The following is a 27,304-nucleotide window of genomic DNA, read 5'->3' on the forward strand; positions in this document are numbered from 1 at the left end:
GGGGCACCCACCTTGAAGACACGCTATCAGCAACAAGAAAGTTGGACACCATGAATAAAGACCCAGAAACATGGGTGCCTGGGTGGCTCAGCTGCTTAAGCATCTGTCTTTGGCTCAGGTCATAATCCTAAGGTCCTGGGATCAAGCCCTGTGTTGGGCTCCTTGCTCAGTGGAGAGCCTGCCTCTGCAGCTCCCCTTCTTTGTGGGCACACTTGCTCACTGTCAAATACATAAATAAAATCTTAAAAAAAAAAAAAAAAAGACCTAGAAACATCTGACTTTCTACTTGGGTGTGAAGTACACATTCCAAAAGAGTACAAATGTCAAGATATAAAACAAGTCAAGCTAATGGCCAACATACCAGAAAAACTCAGTCTCTACAAGCTACAGCAGAGTAGCAAAATCAAGTCACTGCCTCTGTTAACGTCTGCAAAATCCATCAGGAAAATGAAGGAAAAATTCAGGGAGCTCTCAGAGTGCTCTGGAGAAAAAAATCTCATCTTCAAGGAAGCCTGACACTGTTTTCAACAGAAGTTAAGTGAATGAACAAGAGAGTGGAGACATTTGTTACACAAAATAAGAGAATATTACAAAATTCTTTTTTAAAAAATCAGATCATGGGCAGCCCGGGTGGCTCGGCGGTTTAGCGGCGCCACCTTTGGCCCAGGGCATGATCCTGGAGATCCAGGATTGAATCCCATGTCAGGCTCCCTGCATGGAACCTGCCTCTCTCTGTGTGTGTCTCTCGTGGATAAATAAATAAAATCTTAAAAAAATAAAAATTAAATAAAAAATCAGATCAAGCTTCTATGCAAACATTACAGAAGATGAAGGACGGGGCTGCTGCTCCTGGAGAAGACATGGATGTCAGGAGCCTGGAACCTTCTGGTGAAACAGGTTCACCAGAAGGTGAGACCACGTGGAAGATGGATGTGAGGTAAGACAATGATTTAAGTGAGTTTAAACACTCATTTAAAAACTCCTGAAGAAGAAAGAAACCAGCTGCATACTAACTGAAGAATGTGAAATAATCAGCACCTTGAAAGATCTTCTGAAATGTCTCTAAACTAGGAAAGTGTCACTGCAATCAGGAAAATAAAAAGCAAGGTAGAAAGGGAGACATCACAGCTCCAATGGAAACTTCACATCCTCCTTAAGTGTATCAGCATAAAAATCATTTTCACCAAATACCTGATTTAGAGAGAATGTACCCTACAGAATGTACCCTACAATGAAGAGAATCCTTCAAAAGCAGATGACAAGACGAGCCATTAATGCAAAGAGCTGAACACCTACAAAATACAAGCCAAAATTCCTTCAGAAAAATTCTAAAGAATTGTGTGTTATTATTGAGTCCTAGTGAAAGAAGAGCTCATGACAATGAGTTAGGAGCTCTGTTGGCTGAGAGACACCTCCATAGCTTAAGAAAGAAAGTGCATATCTGAGACAAAAACTAAGGAAGACTGTAAGGTTTTGAAAAAATATCCTTATGCTCCTGATGTTGCAAACAGGATGTTTTGGAGAGGGCAGAGACCACCAGACCATCCTCTGGATGTTTCCAGATCCCCAAGGGAAGAACAGTACTAGGCTGTGGTTGGTTGAGGATCCAGGGTCTCTCCAAGGATCAGGAGCCCAGGGGAAAGATCCCTCTGGAAGGTAAGCTCCATCCTGACATAACAGATCTTTCTTAAGATCTCAAGACAGGAAAAAAAAAAATCTCAAGACAGCGAGGGTATCCTGGTGCTCCTGACACACATAGCAGCTTGGAACTCTCTTTGATTCAACAAATCATAGGATCAGAATTCCATTGACCTAGACTCTGGTCCTCCCCCTTACCCCTTTCCAGCCTTCAGATGTTTTAGAAAAACTCAGGGGGATTGCTCAGGGGACAAAGGACTCTCTGGTCTTCCCCCATTCCAGAAATTCAGAAGAAATTGCCTAAGAATCTTCTCCGCCAAGGGGCTTCACTGGCCCCACACTTCCTCCCCAACCTCCATCACCCGCAGGAAATGTCTCTGTATCAAAGTCTGTCCACACCCCTGACAACACAAGTGAGTCACCACTGAGCTGACCCCTACCTTCCATTGATCCTATAGAACCAGAACCACAGCAAGATGTTTTCTCTTCACTAAAATAATTTTCTTTCTTTTTTTAAAAAAAGGATTTTATTTATTCATTCATGAGAGAGAGAGAGAGAGAGAGGCAGAGACACAGGCAGAGGGAGAAGCAGGCTCCATGCCGGGAGCCCGACGCGGGACCCAATCCCGGGAACCCAGGATGATCGCGCCCCGGGCCAAAGGCAGGCGCCAAACCGCTGAGCCACCCAGGGATCCCCACTAAAATAATTTTCTAATACTATTTTAGTGTTATTGCTATTAAGTGATTTTGCAGTGTCTACAATGAAAACCACTTGGGATTATACTTCATTGACAATGTTCTATAGTTGTGGATTATTTCAATGTGACACTAAGTTAATTGCTTCATTTTATCTTATTTGCAAGCAGCATAATTACAGTTTTTTGTTGTTTTTAGCAAGTCTTCTAAAATAATCCAGGAAGCCAGTATTTCATTTTGCCTTTCTTTTAAAATAATTTTGATGTTGCTCTTCTGGTTTTATTGCCATGATATAAAGTGATTACGCAACATCTCAGTGGGAGACCTGATACAATTACAACATTGAGGATTGTGGATTATTTTGTGCCTGATGTGAATGTGAATCAGATTTAACTCTAGGCCACCTGCCTCTGCTCTGCTCAACCTGAACTCCTTGGGGTGTTGACTGGGAGGCAGATTTAACCTTGACTCTGAAAGGTGACCCAGGTTCCTATGAAACCAAACCCAGCCACTCTTCACCCAGGGCCTGTCCCAGACAAAATTATGAAGGTGACAAAGGCTTTCTAGGACCCCAACTCCCTTCCCTGTTCTGTGTCCTGTACCATGCTGCCCCATCAGAAGCCTGGATTTGGGGCTGGACAGGACCTCAGAGGGCAGCAGTCAACCTTCACCTCTCCTTTCCTAAACTGTCTCGCCTTTACAACTGCACAGTCAATGGAAATACTTTAAAACCTTAAGCCCACCAATGCCTCTAATCACACTGAAATTCAAATCCATGCTCCAGTGACCCATGAGGTTGTCTATGCCCTGGTCCAGACATGCACAGGCCCGAGCCCCTCCTACACAGCCACTGACCGTTGTCCTTCTGTCTGACAAACAGCCATTCTGGGCCTCCTAGTGCTGGACCTAGTGCTGGATCCACATACCTGCAATGCCTCCTTGGAGCCTTCCTGGACCCCACTGCTCCCAGTGGCTGAATGTTTCCTGAAGAACACCGGCTTTGCCCTTGAAACAGCTCCTCTCTCAGGTATGGGTTTCAGGCCAAAGACCCCACATGAATGCAGTTCATGGAGAGGTCAGGAAAAGTTCAAGGTTGTGGGGAAAGAGGCAGAAACATGGCAGGGTGGCCACTGCCTCCCATGGTGAGCATTGAGCAGGAAGGAACTCAGGTGGTTCCTGGGAAGAAAAGCCAGTGGACCTCAAGGCTCAGGTGTTTCCCTGGTTTGGATGGTCCCTCGCAAGGAGGGACTTGGTAGCTCTCAATAACCAGCTCTTCCCTAGGAGCCATGCCTAGTATTTGTGAGGCGCAGAATTCAACAAAGCGTAGACCTTCATAGGAACTCATAGTTCTTGACTTCATCCTCCCAAAACCCACCCATGACTCCCCCCAGTGCAGGGGTCACATGCGGAGATGAGGAAACAGAGGTTCAAACAAGCTCCAAGTTATGAAACGTTCAGAGGTGGTTGTCAGTTTGTGCTCTGAAGGACAGGGATGAGGCTTACCTCTGCCCCTTCCCAGCCGGCTTCTTTGGGCATGTCTCCTAAACCTGCTCCCTCGAATTCCTCACCTCTGACAGAGGTGCACGGGTTGAGATGAATTTGCAGAAAGCTCTCAGCACACGGTCAGATAATTTGCCATGTTTATGATCACCCTCTAAGTCATTGGCATTGACTCTGGGACATCCATTCCGAAATCCCATTCGTTTTCCATTCTCTGAAAAGCTGTTTGGCCTCTGTTTCAGCTTTTTTTCGGCTGGCAGACTGCACCAAAATGCAGTACGAGGACCCTCGGGCGGAGGTTATTTACCGAGGAGGAGCTTCCCCAGACCTTGCGAATGCACATGTGCTTGGGCCAGGTGTGCACAGGCTGGAAGCATAGGAGCACGCTCTTCCAGGGGCAGAGCCCAACAGCAGCAGGTGCAGGAGGGGAAGGCAATCAGCCTTGAATGCAGATCACAGGAATAGTCCCTGGAGCTGAGAAAGACCAAGGGAAGAGGGGGTTGGTCAATCCAGGCTCACTGTGAGTGGGTAAGAAACAATTGCGTAACTAGCAAATGTAGTCCTCGTTAGAACCAGGGGCTCTTTCTGGAAGCAGCAAAAACACTTTGGACATAGCTATGGGAACAAATGGGAGAGGGTCTATTAAGTAACATTGGAAATAAATTGGGCTTCTCTGTTACTGTAACAGCTGAAACCCAGAGAATGCACCCATGCCCTGAGCACTCACATCTAATTTGTGTCATCGGGGCAGCCCAGGTGGCTCAGCGGTTTAGCGCCGCCTTCAGCCCAGGGCCTGATCCTGGAGACCCGGGAGCATGGAGCCTGCTTCTCCCTCTGTGTCTCTGCCTCTCTCTGTCTCTCTCTCTCTGACAGGAATAAATGAATAAAAAAATAATAATTCATGTCACTGTCTGATATCACCGGCATTTGAGTCTGAGCCTCTCACCAAGTTCAGAGTGTGGCAAGGTGTCTGCCTCCCTTGTGGCCATTGGTGACCTGCGGAGCTTTTACACAGACCACTCTCGGCTCCGTGTGGGAACTTGATGGGACTGTAACGGTAACACTCTAGAACCTCTAGAACCGTAGGTGTTTTCAGTGTTTCCATGTTGTTCTATTTGTAGGTGATATTTTGTGGCTATTAGGAGTCCACTAAAATAATCAGAAGCACAGACCTTTATTTTTTTCTTAAAATGATACTTTTTTTTCCTCTTCTGCTTTCATTGCTGGTATGTAAGAAAGGACAGTCTTTTGGTTGGCTCTAATTAACAAGGACCCATGACATGAACACTAAGAGGGAATTTTACATGAGTGGGCTCAAAAGATTGGGAATGCAAACTTTATTTCTATTGTAACAAGAGCTGAGTTACTCTGGTTATAACACTGGTATGTTCCACAAAATCAATTTTTAAGAAAAGGTAAGGTTGTGAAACATTTTGTCTGGCCAAGCATCCCTTTCTTCGCTGTTCATCATGTGTAGCTGTAAAAATGGCTCCAAAGAGACCTGCCCCTGTGAATCCTGCCACCTTTATCCATCCTCAGAGTGGAGCTTTGGCACGCATTAGCAGCTCAGAGTTTTGTGGGGTTTTTTCTTTTTAAGATTTATTTATCCATGAGAGACACACAGGCAGAGGGGGAAGCAGACTCCCTGCAGAGAGCCTAATGTGAGGCTCCAACCCAGGACCCTGAGATCACGACCTGAGCTAAAGGCAGACGCTCAACCCCTGAGCCACTCAGGTGCCCTGGATTAGCAGCTCAGAGACGGAGCTTTCCTCCAGAGGCAACCCGTTTCGCACACTTAAGAGTCAGTGTTCTCTGCCACCACAAACCTGACTGACACCTGCCAGAACTAGGCTTTCAAAGTGAACACACTTCAGTTAGGTTTGGCGTAGAAGAAATGGAATCATCAGAGTGTGTAAGAGAAACACTGAATTCATATTTAACCCTAAGGCCACGAGCTTCTTTCCATCTGCAAGCTAAACTAACTGGGATGATCCTTAAGACAATCTTAACTCTGAAAGTTGCCCCAGGTGGGCCCCCACCGAGCTCCCGGGACAAACCCAGCACTCTCCAGCCAGGCCAGCCCCCAGCAGGAATATGACTCTAACAGACACATTTTGGGGACCCTGACCCTCTGCTCTGTTCTGTGCCCTTCACTTCCTGTCCCCATCACTAGTCCCTGAGAGGAATTCCTGCCAATCTCTTGGCACGTAGGGGAACGAAGCTAATGACGCCCTTGGCGTTGAATCTGGGACCTCTATCCCGCCTATTCCCATTCATTTCCCATCCTGAAAAACTGCCCGTGTGTAAACTGTGTTTGCCTTGCGGGCGGCTCCAAGCGGTTGGCAGTACGAGGACCTTTCCCGGAGGACAATGTTCAGCATGGTGCACTCAGAAGGGTGGACACTGTGATCGTGACGAGCATCGGCGGGGGTCGGGGTGTGCAGGCTGCAAGCACATGACGCACCTCCTGAGGACAGATTGGGCCATCAGTGGGGACGTGGTAGGAGAGAGGAGCTCAGGAGAAAACTTCTGAGTCCTTGACAGCAAGAACTGCCACAGGTAGAGCCTCAGAGGTTCCCTGGGAGAGGGATGGAAATGCCAAAGTCACTACCAGGTGGGAGCCCAGTTAGGCCCCAAGGGGATACTTTGTGGACACAGGATTTTAGAGCCTCCCATTGAAACAAACTTGTGAGTGCGTACCTTAGGCAGTATTAGAATAAGAAACACTTGGGGGCTTCTCTGAAACAAGAACATACATCCCAGTGAGTGATTCCTCCCCAGCTGCCCTGGTCTAAGCAGGGCACAGTCACTAATACGTGTCACCGTCTGGTATCACCGGCATTAGAGTCTGAGCCTCTCACCAAGTTCAGAGTGTGGCAAGGTGTCTGCCTCCCTTGTGGCCATTGGTGACCTGCGGAGCTTTTACACAGACCACTCTCGGCTCCGTGTGGGAACTTGATGGGACTGTAACTCTTAGGTAACGCTTTGGAACTGTAGGTGTTTTCAAAGTGACTCTTGAAATTCGGCGTTTCCGTGTTATTCTGTTTGTAGGTAGTGTAATGACAGTATCCTCATTCTTGTTAACAAGTCCACCAAAATGATCAGAAACACATTCTTTCTTCTGGAATAATTTTGATTTCTTTCTCATTGTTTTCCTGCTTTTATATAAGTGATTGCACAATATGGTGAATTAATAGGATTATGCTGTTTAGGATAGTTTTTTTTTTATAAATGTCCATTACACAAAACATGAATTATACTTTTTGTCATTCATATTCAATCCAGAAACAGGAATATTTTTTCTCTCTTCTGATGCAATTTGGGACTTTCTTGCAATTGTTTTCACTACTGCTGCTAAAAAAATTGTACATTTGCTCAAATTTTGCTCAAATTGAAGTTCAAGAGGATTATTATTTCTAAGACAGTGCTTCATGCATGGGTCTCATTTGGAAGTAAATTTGGTGACTGCCTTGTTTCTTTGTCCTAGACGGTGTGAGGAGAGTCTTTCAGAGATGGTTGTTTCTTAAGGTCCCATGATGAGAGTTTATCATGAGGGCTCTCACACCTAGAGAGATTTGAAACACAAACTCCACTTCTATGTACTAAGAGTCAAATTGACTCTACCTGTAGAGACAGATATAGCTAACGAAGTTATTTTCGGAAGAAAGTAGCCCATGACATTTGTATAGGCCAAGCTTCACTTCCTTCAGCATTCCCCTAGTATTTAAGTATATTAACAGCTCTGAGGAGACCTACTGGGGGATTCAGACACCTTCTGCCTCCAGCCTCAAAATGCAGCTCTGCACAAAGATGACCAACACAGAGAAGGAGATTTCCCTTCAGAGGCATCCCAATCTCACAGTTTTCTTTGTATGGCACCCTACTCCAGGCCTCCTGCTGCCCGCTGACCCTGCTGATCTTGACTAACATCCCTCCAAACCAGACTTTCAGGGCTCACACTTCAATGAATGAGAATGTGGGTAAAGTGGAGTCACTGGGATGCTTGAAAGGGAATCTGAACTCGGATTTAACCCGAGGCCACAAGGCACTGCAACCTCCCTGGGCTGATACTCCAGCCTAGTGTTCTTTTACCAGGGCCAGCCCAACACCAAATAATGATGGTGAAAACACTTTTTAGGAATCTTAATGGTCTTCCCTGTTCTACTATCCTTCACTTCTCCCTCACATCACAAGGCTTATCTTGGGAATGGAAAGGACCTCAGTGGAGTGTCAACCCTCCCTGACTCCCAGATTGCCACCTCCATCCTCAGCCATGGCCTAGCCAACATGGTGACAGCTGGAGCCAATGTCCACAGACAGTTTAGAACTCTTGTCTTCCACCAGGACAGAGCAAGGATACCTGGCCCAAGAGGCACTGGCCCTTGTTGGACCAGGACCGAAAGAAGCCCTGCTTCTCCCAGGATCATTTTCCCCTCACTACTGCAGGACTGCCAGGACACATAAATAAGGCTGTGGGCAGGTGGCTGCCCTCCAACCCTCACAGTATTGTCAGCACACAGGGTGTAGCAAGTCACAGGCAGAAACGACCATCTACAAACAAACTGGGCAACAGCAGGTCATTTACCCAATGACCCTGAGGTCTTTGAAAACGGTGATCTTAATGAGGTGGGGTTCAGGAGTAAATGTAATCTGCTGCTCAAGTTAACAAAATGCAGACCGCTTCTCAGGCTTATGGAGATAGGCATAAAGCCTGCAGTAGTGCGCATTTCTACCCCTGGCTACAGATGAATGAGACTATTATAGACACTATGTAAAATATTCCCAAAATGTCTCTTACTCGGCTAGTTTCTAAAAACAAATTACCCAGTTGTTATTTGGATGGAAACAGGAGTCCAGAGAAAGCACCCTCCTTCCACAGCCAAAGAAGCATTGTGAGTTTTTCACTGTAGCATGACATTTTGCTTGACCACATAAATCTGGTTTTTCTTTGATCATACTGAATTATCAAAGCTTTGGAGATTGGTAGATTTGTCCCCAATTAAAGCAAGTGTATGGCGTCTCCATCAGTTGATGTATTTTCATCCTAAGTGATGCTCTAGAACTAGAACTGTCTTTGCCTGGGGGCTTCCTGAGATAGCCTGCACCTAAACAGTTTGCCTGTATAGGCTGGGCTTGATGCTCTAAAGCCCTGACATGACCCAAGATGAGACCTGACTCCTGGATGCATCACTGAGCATGGATTCACTTGTGTTCCTCAGTATCAACTGTGCACAAGTGACCTAATGGTGTCCAGGACAAGCCCAACACAGGTCCAGAAAAATCACCTCCCAGCAAAGATCTGTGTGTTAGCGCACTGTGCTAGGCCCTGTGTCCACTAATCTCTTTGGGGGTTTTTTTTGTTTTTTTTTTAAAGATTTATTTATTTATTTATGATAGACATAGAGAGAGAGAGAGAGAGAGAGGCAGAGACACAGGAGGAGGGAGAAGCAGGCTCCATGCCGGGAGCCTGACGTGGGACTCGATCCCGGGACTCCAGGATCGCGCCCTGGGCCAAAGGCAGGCACCAAACCACTGAGCCACCCAGGGATCCCCTACCAATCTGTTATCTTATTTCTAATTATGTCTTTCTTCATAACTTTAGTTTTTATTCCTTTTGATGTAGGCTTAAGTTTATGAATTTTGATTATGATTTTGGATCCAACTTAAGGATGTCTTAGAATTGGAATTTGGAGGGAAAGGCACATAACAAATGAATATACATTCTATAGTAAATTGAAAGCTATTCAACATGATTTCATGGTTTGTCCTAAAAATCAAAAAATATTTTTTCCATTAAATAATTGCATTAACCAAGGTGCCTTGAAACAAAAGATGGAATCTGATTCCGTTGGTGTAACGGAAATCTTAAGATGCGAATACATTATGAAATTTCTGGCTACTTATGTCAAGTTCCCAGAGTCTCACACTGTCTCCCATGCATGTCATTAGCATCCCAGCAATGATAGCTTCACCAATTTATTCATGGAGAAACGCCCCTGGCTCCTCATGATCATACACACGTGAAAGAGTTCTGAAAAGGATCCCAGGACTGAATGAGAAGAAATACATTTCATACATATCCATTTCCATTGCATTTAATAAAATTTACATTCTTGGGAATTTCACTTTTTATTTTGAACTTCTTAGCTTGAATACTAGAAATAAAATATGATTGACACTAAAACTTACTTACATTACTTCCTGTAGCACTCAGACAGCAAGAGGCCTCAGATCTTAGAATAGCAGGATTCAGTGATACATTGATTTTTATGAAGTCTAGGAGTCAAAAGTGTCATGAATATCTTAGGAAACCAGAATGATGTGAAAGCATCTAAAATAAAAGGGTAACTTTAAATGATGTAATAAGAACTACAATTTAAATGATAGAATAATTTTTTTAAGATTTTATTTATTTATTTATTTATTCATGAAAGACACAGAGAGAGAGAGGCAGAGACACAGGCAGAGGGAGAAGCAGGCTCCATGCAGGGAGCCCAATGAGGGACTTGAACCCAGATCCCAGGATCACGCCCTGAGCCAAAGGCAGATGCTCAACCACTGAGCCACCCAGGTGCCCCTCCTTGTCATTCTTCTTAAGTAAAGAGCTTGAGAATAAAACCTGGGGAATAGGTGTGCCCTCCTGCAGGAGAAAAAAAACCCTCAGATGCACCCCCACCCCCACCCCCCCCAAAATGGCTAAGACTTGTTTTATGAAGATGCAATGTAAACTCCTTAGGAAATCTGTCTCTAAGAGAGTCGGCTCACTGTGCACAGGCAAGAATGACTCAGCCAACTTGGCACCCAACATTTATACAAGGAATACGTGTGCACACATACACACGAACACACACTCCTATTGGGTCCAGTATACAGGGTGCCATTTTATTTTGTTAAGTCATGAATGGCTTAAACATTTATTTTCAGGGTAAAAAGCCAATTTTTTTCCCCTGAATTGAAGTAGTTTTTCAGTGCCGTGAATATTTTATACAAATGCTTTCCATAATAGAAATTTCTGTCTCGTATCAGTTCCACTATCCCTTTGGAATATTGCTGGATGAACTACAGGACAGACACCATGGTGTTCAAATGGGGGTCACTGCTCAGCCTCCTCTACCCCCTCACCCTCTCCAGGACGGCATGTGGCAGTGACGAAGCTCAGCACTTCCCAGACCTAAGCTGTCCTTTAAGCATTTTCCGGGACTGGGAGGAGGAAGCAATAGATGGAAGAGAGTTGAAGAGAGGGGAAGGTAGAGGAGTGTCAGACATCAGGAGAGGATGGAAAGGAAGTGGTTCTCAGGGGAATGCCCTAGGGCACCCTGGCTCTTCCTTCTGCAACCTTCCTTCCTTCTGGATGCTGCCAGCCCAGGTTTCCCTCCTCCCCCAGTCAGACTCTTTGTCGCTCCCTTATTTTCTGACAACGCTTTTCTTTTCCTTCTGTCTTTACTCCAGACCCGTATTTGAGAGCAGACACCAGACATGGATCCAGCTCACCTCCTGCTCCCACTTCTCAATGAAATGTATGAGAAATAGTAAAGCTGTTCCTGATGGTCAGGACCAGGCGCAGTACCTTCAGTTATGTCTTGATGTTCTTCTGCAGAATATAAATGTTTTTATACACTATGGACATCAAAGATGTCCACTCTGCGACCGTGATGGATCAAGACGCAAACAAGATCACTTTGTTATCCTGTCTGAACACCGACAAATGGGAACATTGTCTAATCCACAAAATACCAACTGTTCTCTCTCCTGACCAGTGCAAATGACTGTTGCTCCTTCACAATTATGGCACCAGCCTTCCTTAAGTTTCCCTTTCTAAAGATAAGATTTATTACAATACCAATCACAGAGTCATCTCTGTACATGGCAACACGCAATCCAGAGAAAAATGCCTGTTTCCGTGAACTCACCCCAAAATCACCCAGCATCAGTGGAAATCCTGTATAAGGCCCTTCTGCAAGAGCAACTACTCCCAGACCATGGAGGATTAGGAGGATCAACCAGGAACTAGCAGCAGGATGGGGAACAGTGATGGTGGCCCCTCAAAAGGATCAGAACAATCCCTTCAGCCACTGAAGACTGGGTTGGGGCCATCAGGAAAATGCTGGCTGGAAAGGTGCCCTCCGGGCAGCCCTAGTGGCTCAGCGGTTTAGTGCCGCCTTCAGCCCGGGGTGTGATCCTGGAGACCCGGGATTGAGTCCCATGTGAGGTTCCCTGCATGGAGCCTGCTTCTCCCTCTGCCTGTGTCTCTGCCTCTCTCTCTGTATCTCTCATGAAAAAATAAATAAAATATTAAAAAAAAAAAAGAAAGGTGCCTTCCCTCGGCCAGCTCTTCTCTAGGGGTTGGGCCATGTGGGCTTGTTGTCGCCCTATTGGGGGAGCAGGGTTAGATTCCATTCCCCCTATCCACCCAAGATTTGTATGACCACAGTAACCATACAAGTGGATCTTCCTTCTTACCTGGAGCCCCACTCAAGGTTGAGACCCTCCAGGCTACCGCCGCCGTGAAATGAGAGCAGATGAGGTAGTGAAATGAGCATTAGGGAAGTCAAATGAAATAGGCTCCTACAACAAATCTGGCCAAGCAACAACACCTGCATGCTATGCCTGTGGATATCAATGACATGAGGACTGTGTGCACAGAAGAAATAGAATTTTGGGGTGTCAGAAAGTGTGTCATGAATTCACCTCAATCAGGCTGCTTGAGTAAAGTAACAGTCGTAGGAAAAATGCACTGTGTTGGTGGGACGCCTGGGAGTCTCTCATCGTACTGAAAGGGTGTCTTAGTGAACATGGGTGAGGAGACTGCAGATGGGTCAGATTCTGAGGGGCCTTGATTGACACGTAAAACATAGGGCCACTGCCTCCACCGGAAGAGGCTGTAGTTCTAGAAAAGTGTAATGCACCACCTCTGTGTTCACATGTGCAGCCTTGGGAAAGATGGCCTTTGTATGTCATACGCTCTACCCACTGAACCCAAAACCAAGAAAGTTTGTCTTGACATCCCTTTGACCCATCTGCTACCAGAGTGGGAGGACCTCACTCCTCTCAGACAAGGCCCAAATCTATGCTATCTCAGTTACTCTGTGAATCAAATTCCCCCATTACATTGGCCCTGAGACTGCAGATTTGTCTCCACATTTTAATAAACTGATCAGGATAACTGGATAACTAAATCCAAGGATGTCTTCATTTGACTTCTTTGTGTCCTTTCTTCCTAAAGTACAAGTAAACCTCTTTTCCGGGATAAAGGAAACACTTGGATTTCCTCCTTTCTTCCACATGTAGGCAACATTCTGAGTCTTAGGTCCAAGGAGATTCCCTCATTTTCTGCATGTCGCATGACCACCTGAGTAAATAACATCACATGATCTTCAACGGAATGGATCCTGTCTTACCAGTACCCTCGTAGGTGAAACCCAAGAGTAAGTCTCTTGGAACTTTCTGTTTAAAAAATAAGTTTCATGCCCTTCTAAATTTCACAAAAATTTACTGCAATTAAAAGAAACTGGGCTATAAAAATCATAACAAATGGTTTCTTGGAATATTCAGATAATTGCTTAAAAATAAAGACTTAGGCACCTGGGTGGCTCAGTCAGTTAAGCATCTGTCTTTGGCTCAGGTGATGATCCTGGGGTCCTGGGATCGAGTACCCAGTGAGGCCTCCCTCTCAGTGGGGAAGTCTTCTGTCTCTCCCTCTGTCCCTCCTCCTGCTGTGCTTTCTCTCTTGCTCTCTCCCACGCTCTCTCTCAAATCTTTAAAATAATAGGGCAGCCTGGGGCTTTAAAATAATAGGGCATCTCAGAGGTTTAGTGCCACCTTCAGCCCAGGGCGTAATCCTGGAGTCCGGGGATCAAGTCCCATGTCGAGCCTGCTTCTCCCTCTGCCTGTGTCTCTGCCTCTCTCTCTGTGTCTCATGAATAAATAAATAAAATCTTAAAAAAAAAACAACAATAAAGATAGTTCTGACCATAGAGCTTAAGATACAAAAACCAAATTTGTATACACACCTTATTCTCAGTTATGTCCTGGCAATAAATGACTTCAAAACACTAGTGGCTTACCTCAACAAAAGTCTATTTCTCATCTGTCTGGGATTCAGGTTAATGGGATCATCCTCATCTAGGACAGAGAAGGGTCATGGTAGTGAGAAAAGAGCAATGCCTCCCCCCCAAAAAAGGATGGTACAGACTGCTTCATCAATCCCACTCATATCTCACTGGCTGAAAGAAATCACAGGGAAAACCTGAAATCAATAATTTGTGAAATACAATCCTCTTGGAAGACATGTCCTAACTGGGCTAGTGCCATGAGAGTGGGCATGAAATACGTGGCCCCTACAAAATACATTGTTCATCTATTTGGTCAAAATTATTAGCTTCCTTCCCTAAAGTACACAAAGTAATCTTACCCTTTTCCACCACACACAATATGATTTTCCAAGCCTAAAACCTCCATTCACGCTGAAAGTAACTAGAAGATCCCAGTATCACTCCTCCATCAAGATATCAAAGAACAAAAGCCAAAGCTATGAGCCAGTTGGAATAAGGACTGAACCTATGTAGTAAACATCCTCTCATCTATAAAGAAGAGGAGAGAGACTGCATCCATTGGAACAAAGCAGTAGCAAGATTCAGCTAGGGAGATGTTTTGGGATAGACCTTTAACTGGACAAGCTTTCCCCTCTCTTTCCCACCTATCAATTTCTGCTTCCTGGCCGAAGTCCCCAGACCAGATTCTTGGATGTCCCTTATCTTGCTTGGCCTCATTAGTAGGGATCCTAGAGACTGCAGAGGAGGAAAAAAAAAAAAAAAAGGAAAACACAAATACGAACCAATTAGCCCATCCTCCAAGTCATTACTCCTAATTTTTCTCTCATCTCACCTTAAGTATCTTGAGCTTATCAGTTGTCTATGGCAAAAACACACTTCACTTTTTTTTCTTGTGGCAGTTTACAGGAATGCCTAAATAATAGAGGAATGATTTACTGGTAGAAGTTTTAATGTAATCACTGCTGTAGACCAAAGGTTTTAAATCACAACCCAGGTTTGAGTTTTGCATTCCTTAACTATGTATAAATTTTTTTCTCAGAAAGTGTCTCCAAGTTATTTCTTCATTTAATGAGTATAAAGTCTACCTGTACCCCTTACCCTGAAGTTCTATTTCCTCACCATTCTTCCTGTTAAACAACACTTTCCTTTTTTTTCCAATAGTAATAGAATATCCCTTTATTAACACATTCCTGAGCTCATTTCTTTCTAGATGTTCCCAGGCAATAGTGGCCAAGAGCATGTGAATCATGACAGAGATATTCTGTGATCCATTATTCAGGGCACAAGAGGATTTCCTCTTTTTTTTTTTAATAATAAATTTATTTTTTAATGGTGCTCAATTTGCCAACATACAGAATAACACCCAGTGCTCATCCCGTCAAGTGCCCCCCTCAGTGCTCATCACCCATTCACCCCCACCCCCCGCCCTCCTCCCCTTCCACCACCCCTAGTTCATTTCCCAGAGTTAGGAGTCTTTATGTTCTGTCTCCCTTTCTGATATTTCCCACACATTTCTTCTCCCTTCCCTTCTATTCCCTTTCACTATTATTTATATTCCCCAAATGAATGATAACATGTAATGCCTGTCCTTCTCCAATTGACTTATTTCACTCAGTATAATACCCTCCAGTTCTAGGGGATCCCTGGGTGGTGCAGCGGTTTGGCGCCTGCCTTTGGCCCAGGGCGCGATCCTGGAGACCCGGGATTGAATCCCACATCGGGCTCCCGGTGCATGGAGCCTGCTTCTCCCTCTGCCTGTGTCTCTGCCTCTCTCTCTCTCTCTCTCTGTGACTATCATGAATAAATAAATAAAATCTTTAAAAAAAAAATACCCTCCAGTTCTATCCACGTCGAAGCAAATGGTGGGTATTTGTCGTTTCTAATGGCTGAGTAATATTCCATTGTATACATAAACCACATCTTCTTTATCCATTCATCTTTCGATGGACACCGAGGCTCCTTCCACAGTTTGGCTATTGTGGACATTGCTGCTAGAAACATCGGGGTGCAGGTGTCCCGGCGTTTCATTGCATCTGAATCTTTGGGGTAAATCCCCAGCAGCGCAATTGCTGGATCGTAGGGCAGGTCTATTTTTAACTCTTTGAGGAACCTCCACACAGTTTTCCAGAGTGGCTGCACCAGTTCACATTCCCACCAACAGTGCAAGAGGGTTCCCTTTTCTCCGCATCCTCTCCAACATTTGTGGTTTCCTGCCTTGTTAATTTTCCCCATTCTCACTGGTGTGAGGTGGGATCTCATTGTGGTTTTGATTTGTATTTCCCTGATGGCAAGTGATGCAGAGCATTTTCTCATGTGCATGTTGGCCATGTCTATGTCTTCCTCTGTGAGATTTCTCTTCATGTCTTTTGCCCATTTCATGATTGGATTGTTTGTTTCTTTGGTGTTGAGTTTAAGAAGTTCTTTATAGATCTTGGAAACTAGCCCTTTATCTGATACGTCATTTGCAAATATCTTCTCCCATTCTGTAGGTTGTCTTTGAGTTTTGTTGACTGTATCCTTCACTGTGCAAAAGCTTCTTATCTTGATGAAGTCCCAATAGTTCATTTTTGCTTTTGTTTCTTTTGCCTTCGTGGATGTATATTGCAAGAAGTTACTGTGGCCGAGTTCAAAAAGGGTGTTGCCTGTGTTCCTCTCTAGGATTTGATGGAATCTTGTCTCACATTTAGATCTTTCATCCATTTTGAGTTTATCTTTGTGTATGGTGCAAGTGAGTGGTCTAGTTTCATTCTTCTGCATGTGGATGTCCAATTTTCCCAGCACCATTTATTGAAGAGGCTGTCTTTCTTCCAGTGGATAGTCTTTCCTCCTTTATCGAATATTAGTTGACCATAAAGTTGAGGGTCCACTTCTGGATTCTTTATTCTGTTCCATTGATCTATGTGTTTCACCCATTTTCTGCCTTCCAGGTTTTCACAGCTAACATAGCTTTACCAAAATAATTTATGGAGGCATAACATGAGTAGCCATCTTTCTAGGATTCAATAAAGTTTTCCACCATCCATGGTTATCTTCATGACAAATACGCATGTACACATCTTTCCTGTTAAATGTCATCATTTCCAAATAAGCAGTTTGATGATTGTGTCAGGCAGAGTTCAACAATTCAACCAATGAAATAGAATCCGTATACCTAGTGATTAATTGCAGAGAATTGGCTTATGTAACTGTAGAGACTCACTAGGCAATTCCAAAACTCCTAATATGGGCTGAACCCTTGAGCATGAGCCGAAGCATCAATTAACAGGAAGAATGTCTTTGCAAGGAAGACTCCACTCTTTCCTTCTGGCCTTTCAGAATTGACTTAGGTCCAATCAGATTATATAGGATAATCTCCTTTAAAGTCAAGTGAGGGGATCCCTTGGTGGCTCAATGGTTTAGCGCTGCCTTCAGTCCAGGGCATGATCCCAGAGTCCTGGGATCGAGTCCTGCGTTGGGCTCCCCACCTGCTTCTCCCTCTGCCTGTGTCTCTGCTTCTCTCTCTCTCTCTTTATCTCTCATGAATGAATAAATAAAATCTTTAAATAGATAGATAGATAGATAATAAAGTCAAGTGATCGTGGACTTAATCACGTCTACAAAATATCTTCACAGAAATACCTGTGATAAGTGAATAAGTTCTGTAGCTTAGCCATACTGAGACTAACCATTTCTGTCTACACCTTGTTGAGCTGTAAGCCATACACCTCTCCTGAAACCATAAATGACTTCCAAATTAAAAAAAAATAACAATGTGATATTTCTGCCTAATATGGTCCGGGTATCCTGCCTATAATAGAAACACACAACTCCCTTCCCCAAAAGAAGATGCAACATCCTTGGATGATGTGCATACTTCTCCTTTGATACTCCTTAAATACAGTGATCTAAAGTGAACTATCGGGGTGCCAGGGTGGCTCAGTTGTTTAGGCATCTGGCTGTTGATCTCGGCTCAGGTCATGATTTCAGGATCCTGGGATAGAGCGCCATATGGGGCTCTGAGTTCAGTGTGGAGTCTGCTTCAGATTCTCCCTCTCCCTCTGCCCCTCCCCCTGCTCACGCTCTCTATTTCTCTCAAAAATAAAAAAATAAAATAAAAAATATATAAGATGAGCTACTATTGGGATGCCTGCTAGCTCAGCCAGTAGAGCATGTGACTCTTGATCTCAGGGTCATGATTTCAGGCTCCCATGCTGGGCATGGAGCCTACTTAAGATAATAATAAAGCTAACTATAATTAATGCACCTTATATTGGGTTATTAGGGGATAGCTGTGGGAAGAAAACAAAAAATATTTTAATATGTATACAGATTCATAGCAAAATTTTCATAACTAGCATGTCCTTGTTTCTGAAAATGGTCATAAAGTAGTACCTGGTATTATTAACAGTTTTCTTCCACGACAACTTCATATTTCCTTTGACCTTAGCAACCACCTCACATGGTTTTGATTCTGGTCAGGTGACCCAAACACTTATTTATATTTATAGATATATTTAAATTATGTGTAATATATACAAATATGTATCTATAAGTCTGTTCTTATAGAAATATCTCCAGTGCTAACATCTATATCGTTTAATCTCAACTAAAGAAATAGGTTCAGTAGCATTCTGACCTCATAGGAAACTAGTGAACTTATACATACACATGTGCACATGTATATACACATATACGCACATAAAGACATTTGTTATAAATAATTGGCTTATACAGTTGTAGCACCTGGATAGTCAAGAATGAGATTTCTGGGGCAGACCCTGTTGAAGGTCAGGCTGAAACTCTCACAGGCAATGAAGCTGCTGTCCACAGCTGTGATTTCTTTTCCTCCATGAATACCCAGCTTTGTTCTTAAGACTTCCATGATTATATCAGCCCCACCCAGATTATCAAAGATAATCTCCTTTACTTAAATCCAATTAATTATATAATTCAATCAATCTACAAAATACCTTCAGGGCAGCAACCACCCAAAAACCTAGATTCATATTTTTTTTAATTTGAATTTTTTTTATAACTACGGAGTATAGACTAGTATAGTCTAGTATAGATTAGTCAAGATAACATGTAAACCTTAGTACCAATGATGGAAAGAAATGTGTTTCAGGGGTGCCTGGGTGGTTCAGTTGGTTCAGCATTTGTCTTTGGCTCAGGTCACGAGACCTGGTGTCCTGGGTGTCCCTCTGTCAGGCTCCTTGCTCAGCAGGGAGCCTGCTTCTCCCTCTCCCTCATGCTTATGTTCTCTCAAATAAATAAAATATTTATTTTAAAAAATGTGTTTCAGTAAGAATTGAAGAAAACAGGAAAAATATAAAGTGATCTATATCCAGACAATATTAGAATATCATCAAGCCAAAATAATTAAAAAGCAAAACTACAAAAACATGGAGAACAAAACATCTATAATGTATGTGTGTGTGCGTGTGTGGAGAGCACAGATTCTAAGTCTAAAGGTATTAGGATAGATGCAAAATTGCCTAGTAGAGTCTGTACTTCTTCATCTGATTACTTCAAGTTTCTTTCTAAAAGTGTTAAACATTTAATGAAGGAATTAAATAGAAGGCTATTTAAGAAATGAGTGCATCACCCTGGGTGTTGATAAGACTGGTGTCTTAGAGTGCTGCTGAGTTGCCCACTCACCTTTGTGAGTACCTCTTCCCAAGATGGATTTGAATAGCGCTGCAAGTGGTAAGTTTTCATCTGCATTTTGTTCTCTTTGATAATGCCACCTACTTTATTTTCCAGAGTTTATAAAAGTTAAAATTCACAATCATGATTAGAGGGCCAAATTATTGGAGCAGGAGATTTTTGCACTGATGGGTTCTTTAAAGTTGGAGACTGGAATTTCAAACTTAAGATAACAGCCATAAGTCCCACAAGTGGGTTGGCAAAAGATCTAAAGCTGACACTGTAAATGGAGAAAAATATATTATGGAATACCTAATATATTTAGTTTTATTATAATGTATTTTATCTCAAAGTACCAGTGTATTTTATCTTAATTCTTTAAGGTTTTACTTGTTTATTTCCATTAATTTTCCTAGCTCCTATTACTTCCTATTTTCTTTGTATGTAATTTTCTGGATTTTTCAGTAACTTTTTCCTTCGGTAACTCAGATCACATTGTCATTTTTTCTATTATACATTCATATTTTACTTACATGTCTCCAAGTTAGCATGACTTTAGATGTACCCCTAAAGTAAAAATATAGAACCATTGTTGAACTTACAGGCTTTCAGCCTGAAAAAAAAAGACATGTTTACAGAGAATTTTTAATCCATAAACATAACCTTCATACTCCTTTTCCCATTTTCTCTTCATCGGGCATACTACAAAAAGAAACAGAAACCTGGCAAGGCAGGATTGTTTACAACCAGAGTCAAAAGGATATCCTCCAAGAATGGTTTAAACAAAACCCATACCCTGATAAAGCTACCAGAAAACAATGGGCCAAGGAAATTGGCATTCCAGAGTCTGAAATTCAGGTAAGCATTAGGTTTCTATTTCATTATCTGTCAGATTCAAGGTAAAGAGAAAGGCTGGGCTCAGGACTTTCAAGCAATTCTTAGGTATGTTGCTCAAAAGGATTTTATTGTTGTATATTAAAAACAAGAACTGTGTTTGTATCTTTTATCAATTGTGGAAATACTGGCTGGGTGTATTCACTGATGGGAGGAGCATATACTCCTCTATCTCCCAATAGGAGATAAATCAATTTTTGAGATTTAGGTAACTTAGGAAATTATAACACTATGTTAATGATATGGTATCATTAAGTGTTGATATAGGGCACCTGGGTGGCTCAGTCGTTGAGCACCTGCCTTTAGCTCATATGGTGAACCCAGGGTCCTGGGACTGAGCCCTGCATCAGGCTCTCCTCAAATACCCTGCTTCTCCCTCTGCCTCTGCCTCTCTCTCTCATGAATAAATGAATAAAATTTTTAAAAAATATATGGATATATACTGGAGCTCCTGACTGGCTCAGTCAGTAGAGTGTGAAATGCTTGATTACAGGGTCATGAGATCAAGTCCCAAGTTGGGTGTAAAGGTTAAATAAAAATAAAAATAAAAATCTTTTTAAAAATATGTTGATATATGCAGCAGAATGAGGATTAATATGTAATTATGAGGAAACTGTGAGGCAAGAACTCATGTAAGTTCCCAATTTTCAGGCTAATTTTTTTTAAATACCTGAAATGTGATTTACACACAGAAGTATATAAAGTAATATCCCATATTGTATTATTTGAATAAAGCTACTGGTGTGAAAATGAAACCATGTTGGATTTCTTCAGTTAACAGGGTGAGAGTTGTAAACAATACAATTATACCAGGTGAAACAGCATCTAAAACAACGAAGATCAGTAAAAATGTGCTTTTAGAAGAAAATAATGAGTTCAGATTTTTGTGTCTATATAGAGTCTCCAGTAAGCCACTGGCTCTAAGGCCCTTAGCCTGAAGAATGCTGGAGAGAAATTTTTCTTTACTCTTCATGCATTTGATCTGGGTGTAAAGAGTTTACTCAAATCCTAGTAATAAAAGCGCATCCTGTGGGAATATCTGATGATGTGCTTAAGACTTACCTGAAAATATTTTGATTAATTAATTTAGAGCACAGATAACTTTTTAGCACAATGCCTGGATAAAAGAGTGGTTCATTAAATATTGGTTGTCATTAACACCCTAAATCTTATCACAAATTATCAAAATAAAACATTCAAATAATTAGAAAGTACATGGCAAATCTGACTCCAATAATGAGGAAACATACTTCAATGGGTTATATTTGTGACAAGAGTTTCACAGCAAGGTATACAGGGTCCCAGGAGTTGCCTTACCTATTGTTGATTATAGGATGAGGGAATATTGATGAGTACCACTGTTGATTGTGGCTAATTTACTCCCCATTTAAAGAAATTCTTGGGGTCCCGGGATGGCTCAGTTGGTCAAGCGTTCAACTCTTGATTTCGGCTCAGGTCATGATCTCAGGGTTGTGAGACTGCAACCCATGTTCCACACTGAGCTGGAAGTCTGCTTCTCATTCTCTCCCTACCCCCTCTCGTACACTCTCTAAAATAAAAAAATATTTTTAAAAAAAGATTTTATGTATCCATGAGAGACACACATAGAGAAGCAGAGACACAGGCAGAGAGAGAATCAGGCTCCCTGCGGGGAGCCAGATGCAGGACTCGATCCCAGTACCCCAGGATCATGACCTGAGCCAAAGGCAGGTGCCCAACCACTAAGCCACCCAGGTGCCCCTAAATAAAGCTTTAAAAAAAGATTCACATTCTCTAAAATAAATCTTTAAAAAAAGATTCTCTCCTTCTGCCCCTCCCATCCTGCTCATGCACTCTAAAAAAAGGGGAGCAGAAAAAAGGAAATTATTTTCCACAATCAATTCTATGTGTATTATACATTATAAAATGGTATTTTTTAATGTAAAAGTAATTATTTAATGACTGTAAGTAAGACCAAGCAATATAATTGTGCTTCTTTTGCAGACTGGAGACAATGTTTAGCTACAATTTTCTCATACAAACATTAAATGACATTCATATAGAAGAAACACCCTCACAAATAACTGATGGGTGATGAACACACACTAAGTCTGACCAAAGCAAAACACAAACTGAAAACAGTTGTAATTACTCATATTTTTTTAAAGATTTTACTTATTTATTCATGAGAGACAGAGAGGCAGAGACACAGGCAGAGGGAGAAGCAGGCTCCACACAGGGAGCCTGACGTGGGACTCAATCCCGGAACCCCAGGATCACGCTCTGGGCCAAAGGCAGAACTAAACCGCTGAGCCACCCAGGCTGCCCTAATTACTCATTTTTTAAATTCAACATGTTCATTCTATTTTAAAATTAGTAAATGGAGAAGCTAAAAATGCTTCTATTTCAAGACATTAGAGAGCTGGCATATGTAATTGTTTACAACTTGTAAAAGTAACTCAAATTTGAAGTAAATGCTAAACCACGTGTTAAAATAAGATGGTATTAAGAGTTTATTTCCTTATTCATGAGAAACAGAGACATAGGCAGAGGGAGAAGCAGGGTCCCTATGGGGAGCCCAATGTGGGACTCGATCCCAGGACCCCAGGATCACGACCTAAGTGAAAGGCAGATGCTCAACCAGAGCCACCCAGGTGCCCCTTGGTATTTCTTATAAAGAGATAAGGGGCGGGGGGGGGGTGGCAAGAAAAGGCATTCACACATTGAAATCCTGTTAGGAGAGAGAAGTGGGAAAAGGAGAAAGAAAAATATTGATCTCCTTTGATAGAACTGACAGTGTCTCTTCAATTTTTCTTGGGATACCATGACGACGACCATAGAAGATATGCTGTCCTGAACTGTATGCTAATAGTAATAGAACTCCTAGGATAATACATCACCTTTTCCTTATGGGTATTATCCCAATGGCAGTTGATCAAAATCTATTGCATTGATATTTGGAACAACAGCGATTGAGTTACAGGGCTTTCACATCTTCTCCTGCTTAGATTTGGTTTAAAAACCATAGAGCGAAACAGAGACGATTGGAATTTGGATGCTCCTTTGGAAAAAACAAAACCCAAGGACAACACCAGTATCAGCCTTGGACTCAAGGTAAAAAAACCACTGGTCCAGGGATGCCCTAAATCATTTAAATAAATAAAATATTTTTTAAAAAATTAAAAAGAAACTACTGGTCCAAACGCATTTCTTCAGTGGGTCCCTGTGAAAGTGGAAATGACTCGGCATGTCGCACCCATATTCTTGACAAAAAACCATCGCCTTTGGGAGGCACTTACAGCTTGTTCTGAGCACCCTAGTGTCAGAAATAGAAGCACGGTCCCACAGCTGGCTAGCATAGGCAGGTTCTTAGCAAGCAAGGCTTTGGACCTTTTGGTCCTGTGGCTCTGGGCAGGGTGGCATCCTCTTCTGTCACCCTGAGGGACTCAGGTGGACTGAGTGTAATCTCCCCAAGTTCAAGTTCCCAGTTCAAAGATGAAAACTGTTCTAAAAGACCCCTTCTGTTCCTGTGTTCTCCTTTAGAATACTTACCAAAAGCAGCCAGACAAGACTGGACACCCATCACAAGGTCTCAATCGCACACCCTAGTTCAGGCCTTCGAGAGGAACCACTTCCCTGATATTACAACCAGGAAAAAACTGGCTAAAAAAATGGGCATTCAGGAACCAAGAATTCAAGTAAGTTCTGTGACACCAAGTATGTTCTACCCATAAGTGATATTTCTCCCAGAGTTGCTGAAAAACTTTGACCTATCTTGGATTATCACAATCATCAAGGGTAAAGGTATGGGATGGTAAATATCTAGCATTGCTGGTGTAAAATGAAGAATGCTGTCAGTGGTATACACATTTAGAATCAGCAGCAGCGAAACTGGGGGGAAATGTGAGAGTTAATGCCTGTTCTGAGAACGCTCTGACAGGTTTTCTACAGCCTGGCACTGCTGTCATTTTCGTCCAGGTAATTCCTTTCTTGTGAGGCTGTCCTGTGCCTAGTAGGTATTTCTCAGCACTCCTGGTCTCTACCAACTAGATACCCCCACGTCCTCTCCCCCAATTTGTGACACCCTCAGAAATCTATATACTTAATCAAATGCCCTCCAGTTGGGAGAACAAAGTCATTCCCGTTGGGTACCTTCTAAAGTTATTGGGACAGTGGTTTAGTATATGTCAAATGCTCGTGACTAAGCACATTCATAGGTTCATCAGCACAGAAACCCTCAAAAGACTTATACTCATTAATCCTTCATCAGATTTATACACACGACGTATATAAGATAGGGGTTCTTAGGCACATGTTGGCAAAAAGAAAATATCAACCTAGTCAAGAAAACTTGTTTGCTGATCCAAGGTTGAAATCAAATAGAGAAATCTAGAGCACATGCCTTTTCAGCCAGTCTCAATTCATCAGAAGTTGATTGCTATGTTATGACCTCAATTTGTTTGGATGTGTATTCACACACATTAGTACATAGACATTTATAAATACACACATATACATACATACACATACGAAACACATGAACCAGAGTAATTAATTTCACATACATGGAATATTTCTATTTCATTTGAAATTTATATGCACATGCACATACACACAACCATTCTGATATTGGAGCCTGTATTAATAGCCACTTCACTTTACACAGTATGAGAAACAGAGATACAATCACTTCTGATTCCTCTTCTTTTCTTTACATAGGTGTGGTTTCAGAACCAAAGATCCCTATACCCAGGGCAGAGCAGAAGTGAGTCGATGAATTCCTTGGCAGATGGCCCAAATGGAAGACCAGGTCTGACAGCTCAGCAGCACCAAATTAATCAATCCACTCTCCTGGGCAGGTCTCATCATTTTTCTTCCTCCAATTCTTTCAGCAGGAACCAAACATTTCTACCTGCTTCTCTCCCATCCCATGAATCCTCTGTCCCTTGTCTGAGCCAAAGACCAAGTGTCATGATGGTGCAGCCCACACAGGCTATACAGAGAGAAAATTCTGTCTCTACTCTGAGCCTTAGGAATTACCTGCCAATGCCCTCGACTTTGGGAGGAGACCTCTCAGATACTCAGACTCTTTTCTGGTCCCCAAACCAAGAAAAATGCCAGAATCACAAAGAACAGAGTGGGATAGGAATCTTGCAGTTGAAGGACTATTCTCAGCCTCATCCTGAGGACCAAAAACACCAGCTGCAGGACCTGGAGCAGGTGGACATATCTTACATTCTGCAACGGTGGGATAATGTGTGCCAGGCTGATTGCAAAATGGGATCCTGGAGAAGGGACACACTGAGACACACATGGCTGCAGTACTCGGCCAACTGGAGAATCATCCTGTTCCCTTGGCCAACTATACCAGGGATGTGTAGAAACCTCAAGCCTTTATGTTAGTTCCTATTATCCACAGGTTTTCAGGAAACAGTACCTTTTCTGAGTCCTAATCCACAGAAAGAGGGCCCTCTATGACCCCAACTGCGTTTCAGTGAAGATAATTTCAGGCTGTATTCTGTATGTTACAAAGCTCACCAGGGCCTCAGTTCAGGAGAAGGAAGAAGTCATTCTCAGAACCTGGTCCAGGCCTCTCTTCTTTTGATGCAGAATCAGTGCAACTTAAAGGACAGTGAATAATGAAGTCATCCTGTTTGGGACAAAACTAATCCAAGAGAAAGGAGAAAACAACTGGAAACTCAAATGGAGGTTTTAACTTTTTCGTGGGCAGTGGTTATCATCTTCTGTACTCACTTCACTGAGTAAAGGATTGTTTCTAAGCTGCATATAGCCTTTGGAAGCACCATGGGCATTAACCAGCAGACAGGTCCGCTGAATCCTTCCAAACAAAAGCATTTTTCTGACACATGTGACCTCCTCTCTAATCATGATGTCCACCAACCTGAAACTTCTATGAACTGTAACCAAACCCAAACGAGAATAGGTCTACAAGGGACATATCAGCACTCCTTTCTCCCCTAGCAAGATGGAAAAGCAAACTTAAAATTAGTTTATCATGTAGAAAATGAAAGGATAGTGTATTTCCTGATGATGTGAGTTCATAAAAACGAGCTTTTCCCTAAAGCTCTGAGGATTTTAATTGGAACTAGAAATTATCTCAGTATCTACCAATACAGGAATGATTAAATGAATTAGGATAAATCCACGATACTGAGCATTCTTCACTTGTATTTTTTTCCTATTTAAAACATACAAAAGGGATCCCTGGGTGGCGCAGCGGTTTAGCGCCTGCCTTTGGCCCAGGGCGCGATCCTGGAGATTCGGGATCGAATCCCACGTCGGGCTCCTGGTGCATGGAGCCTGCTTCTCCCTCTGCCTGTGTCTCTGCCTCTCTCTCTCACTGTGTGCCTATCATAAGTAAATAAAAATTAAAAAAAAAAAAACATACAAAAAAATTACAATAGTCACAACACCATACAACCACTTAGTCTAATATTAGTATTTCTACATTTTTAGGTTTTTCACATATATTTATATATATATATACACACATATCCAGAAAATTCCTTATTGTAAATAAATTATATATTAATCTAAAATCTAAGATAACCATTCTCATTTCCAGTCTTTCTTCTTCTGAAATGGTAAATTTTCAAAGTAGATTTTGGTGTATAAAGGTGTACATGGGTTTACCTTGGTATAATAAAAGTATCTTTGAAAAATACTTTTTGTTCACTTTATCAGTTTGCATTTTGTCATATTGCTTTGCTTCATTTCCATATGGAAGGTGTCAGAATAAGGTCCATACACATACAGCTAGTACTACAAAGATACCAGTTTACACTAACACAAACAGGTATGAAGTATACATCATAACTGGTATCTAGGTGCAGTATGTGTAAGAGTTTCTCTAGATGTTCATACACTATACTAATGCTCAAGTACCAGAATATTCCAAC

General features: G+C 42.4%; 1 protein-coding gene across 1 annotated transcript; it reads left to right on the forward strand.

The window, feature by feature from the left end:
* Window positions 1-827: 827 nt before the first annotated feature.
* DUXB (double homeobox B) lies at window positions 828-25,699 on the forward strand. The gene is given in 8 exon segments (XM_049109730.1): window positions 828-909; window positions 3,215-3,361; window positions 4,077-4,190; window positions 20,116-20,369; window positions 23,393-23,498; window positions 23,928-24,082; window positions 25,104-25,648; window positions 25,650-25,699. Coding segments are annotated over 8 exon segments (1,443 nt in total). The 3' UTR covers window positions 25,690-25,699.
* Window positions 25,700-27,304: the final 1,605 nt, after the last annotated feature.

This window comes from Canis lupus, chromosome 5, assembly GCF_003254725.2.
Source record: "Canis lupus dingo isolate Sandy chromosome 5, ASM325472v2, whole genome shotgun sequence".
NCBI classification, from domain to species: domain Eukaryota; kingdom Metazoa; phylum Chordata; class Mammalia; order Carnivora; family Canidae; genus Canis; species Canis lupus.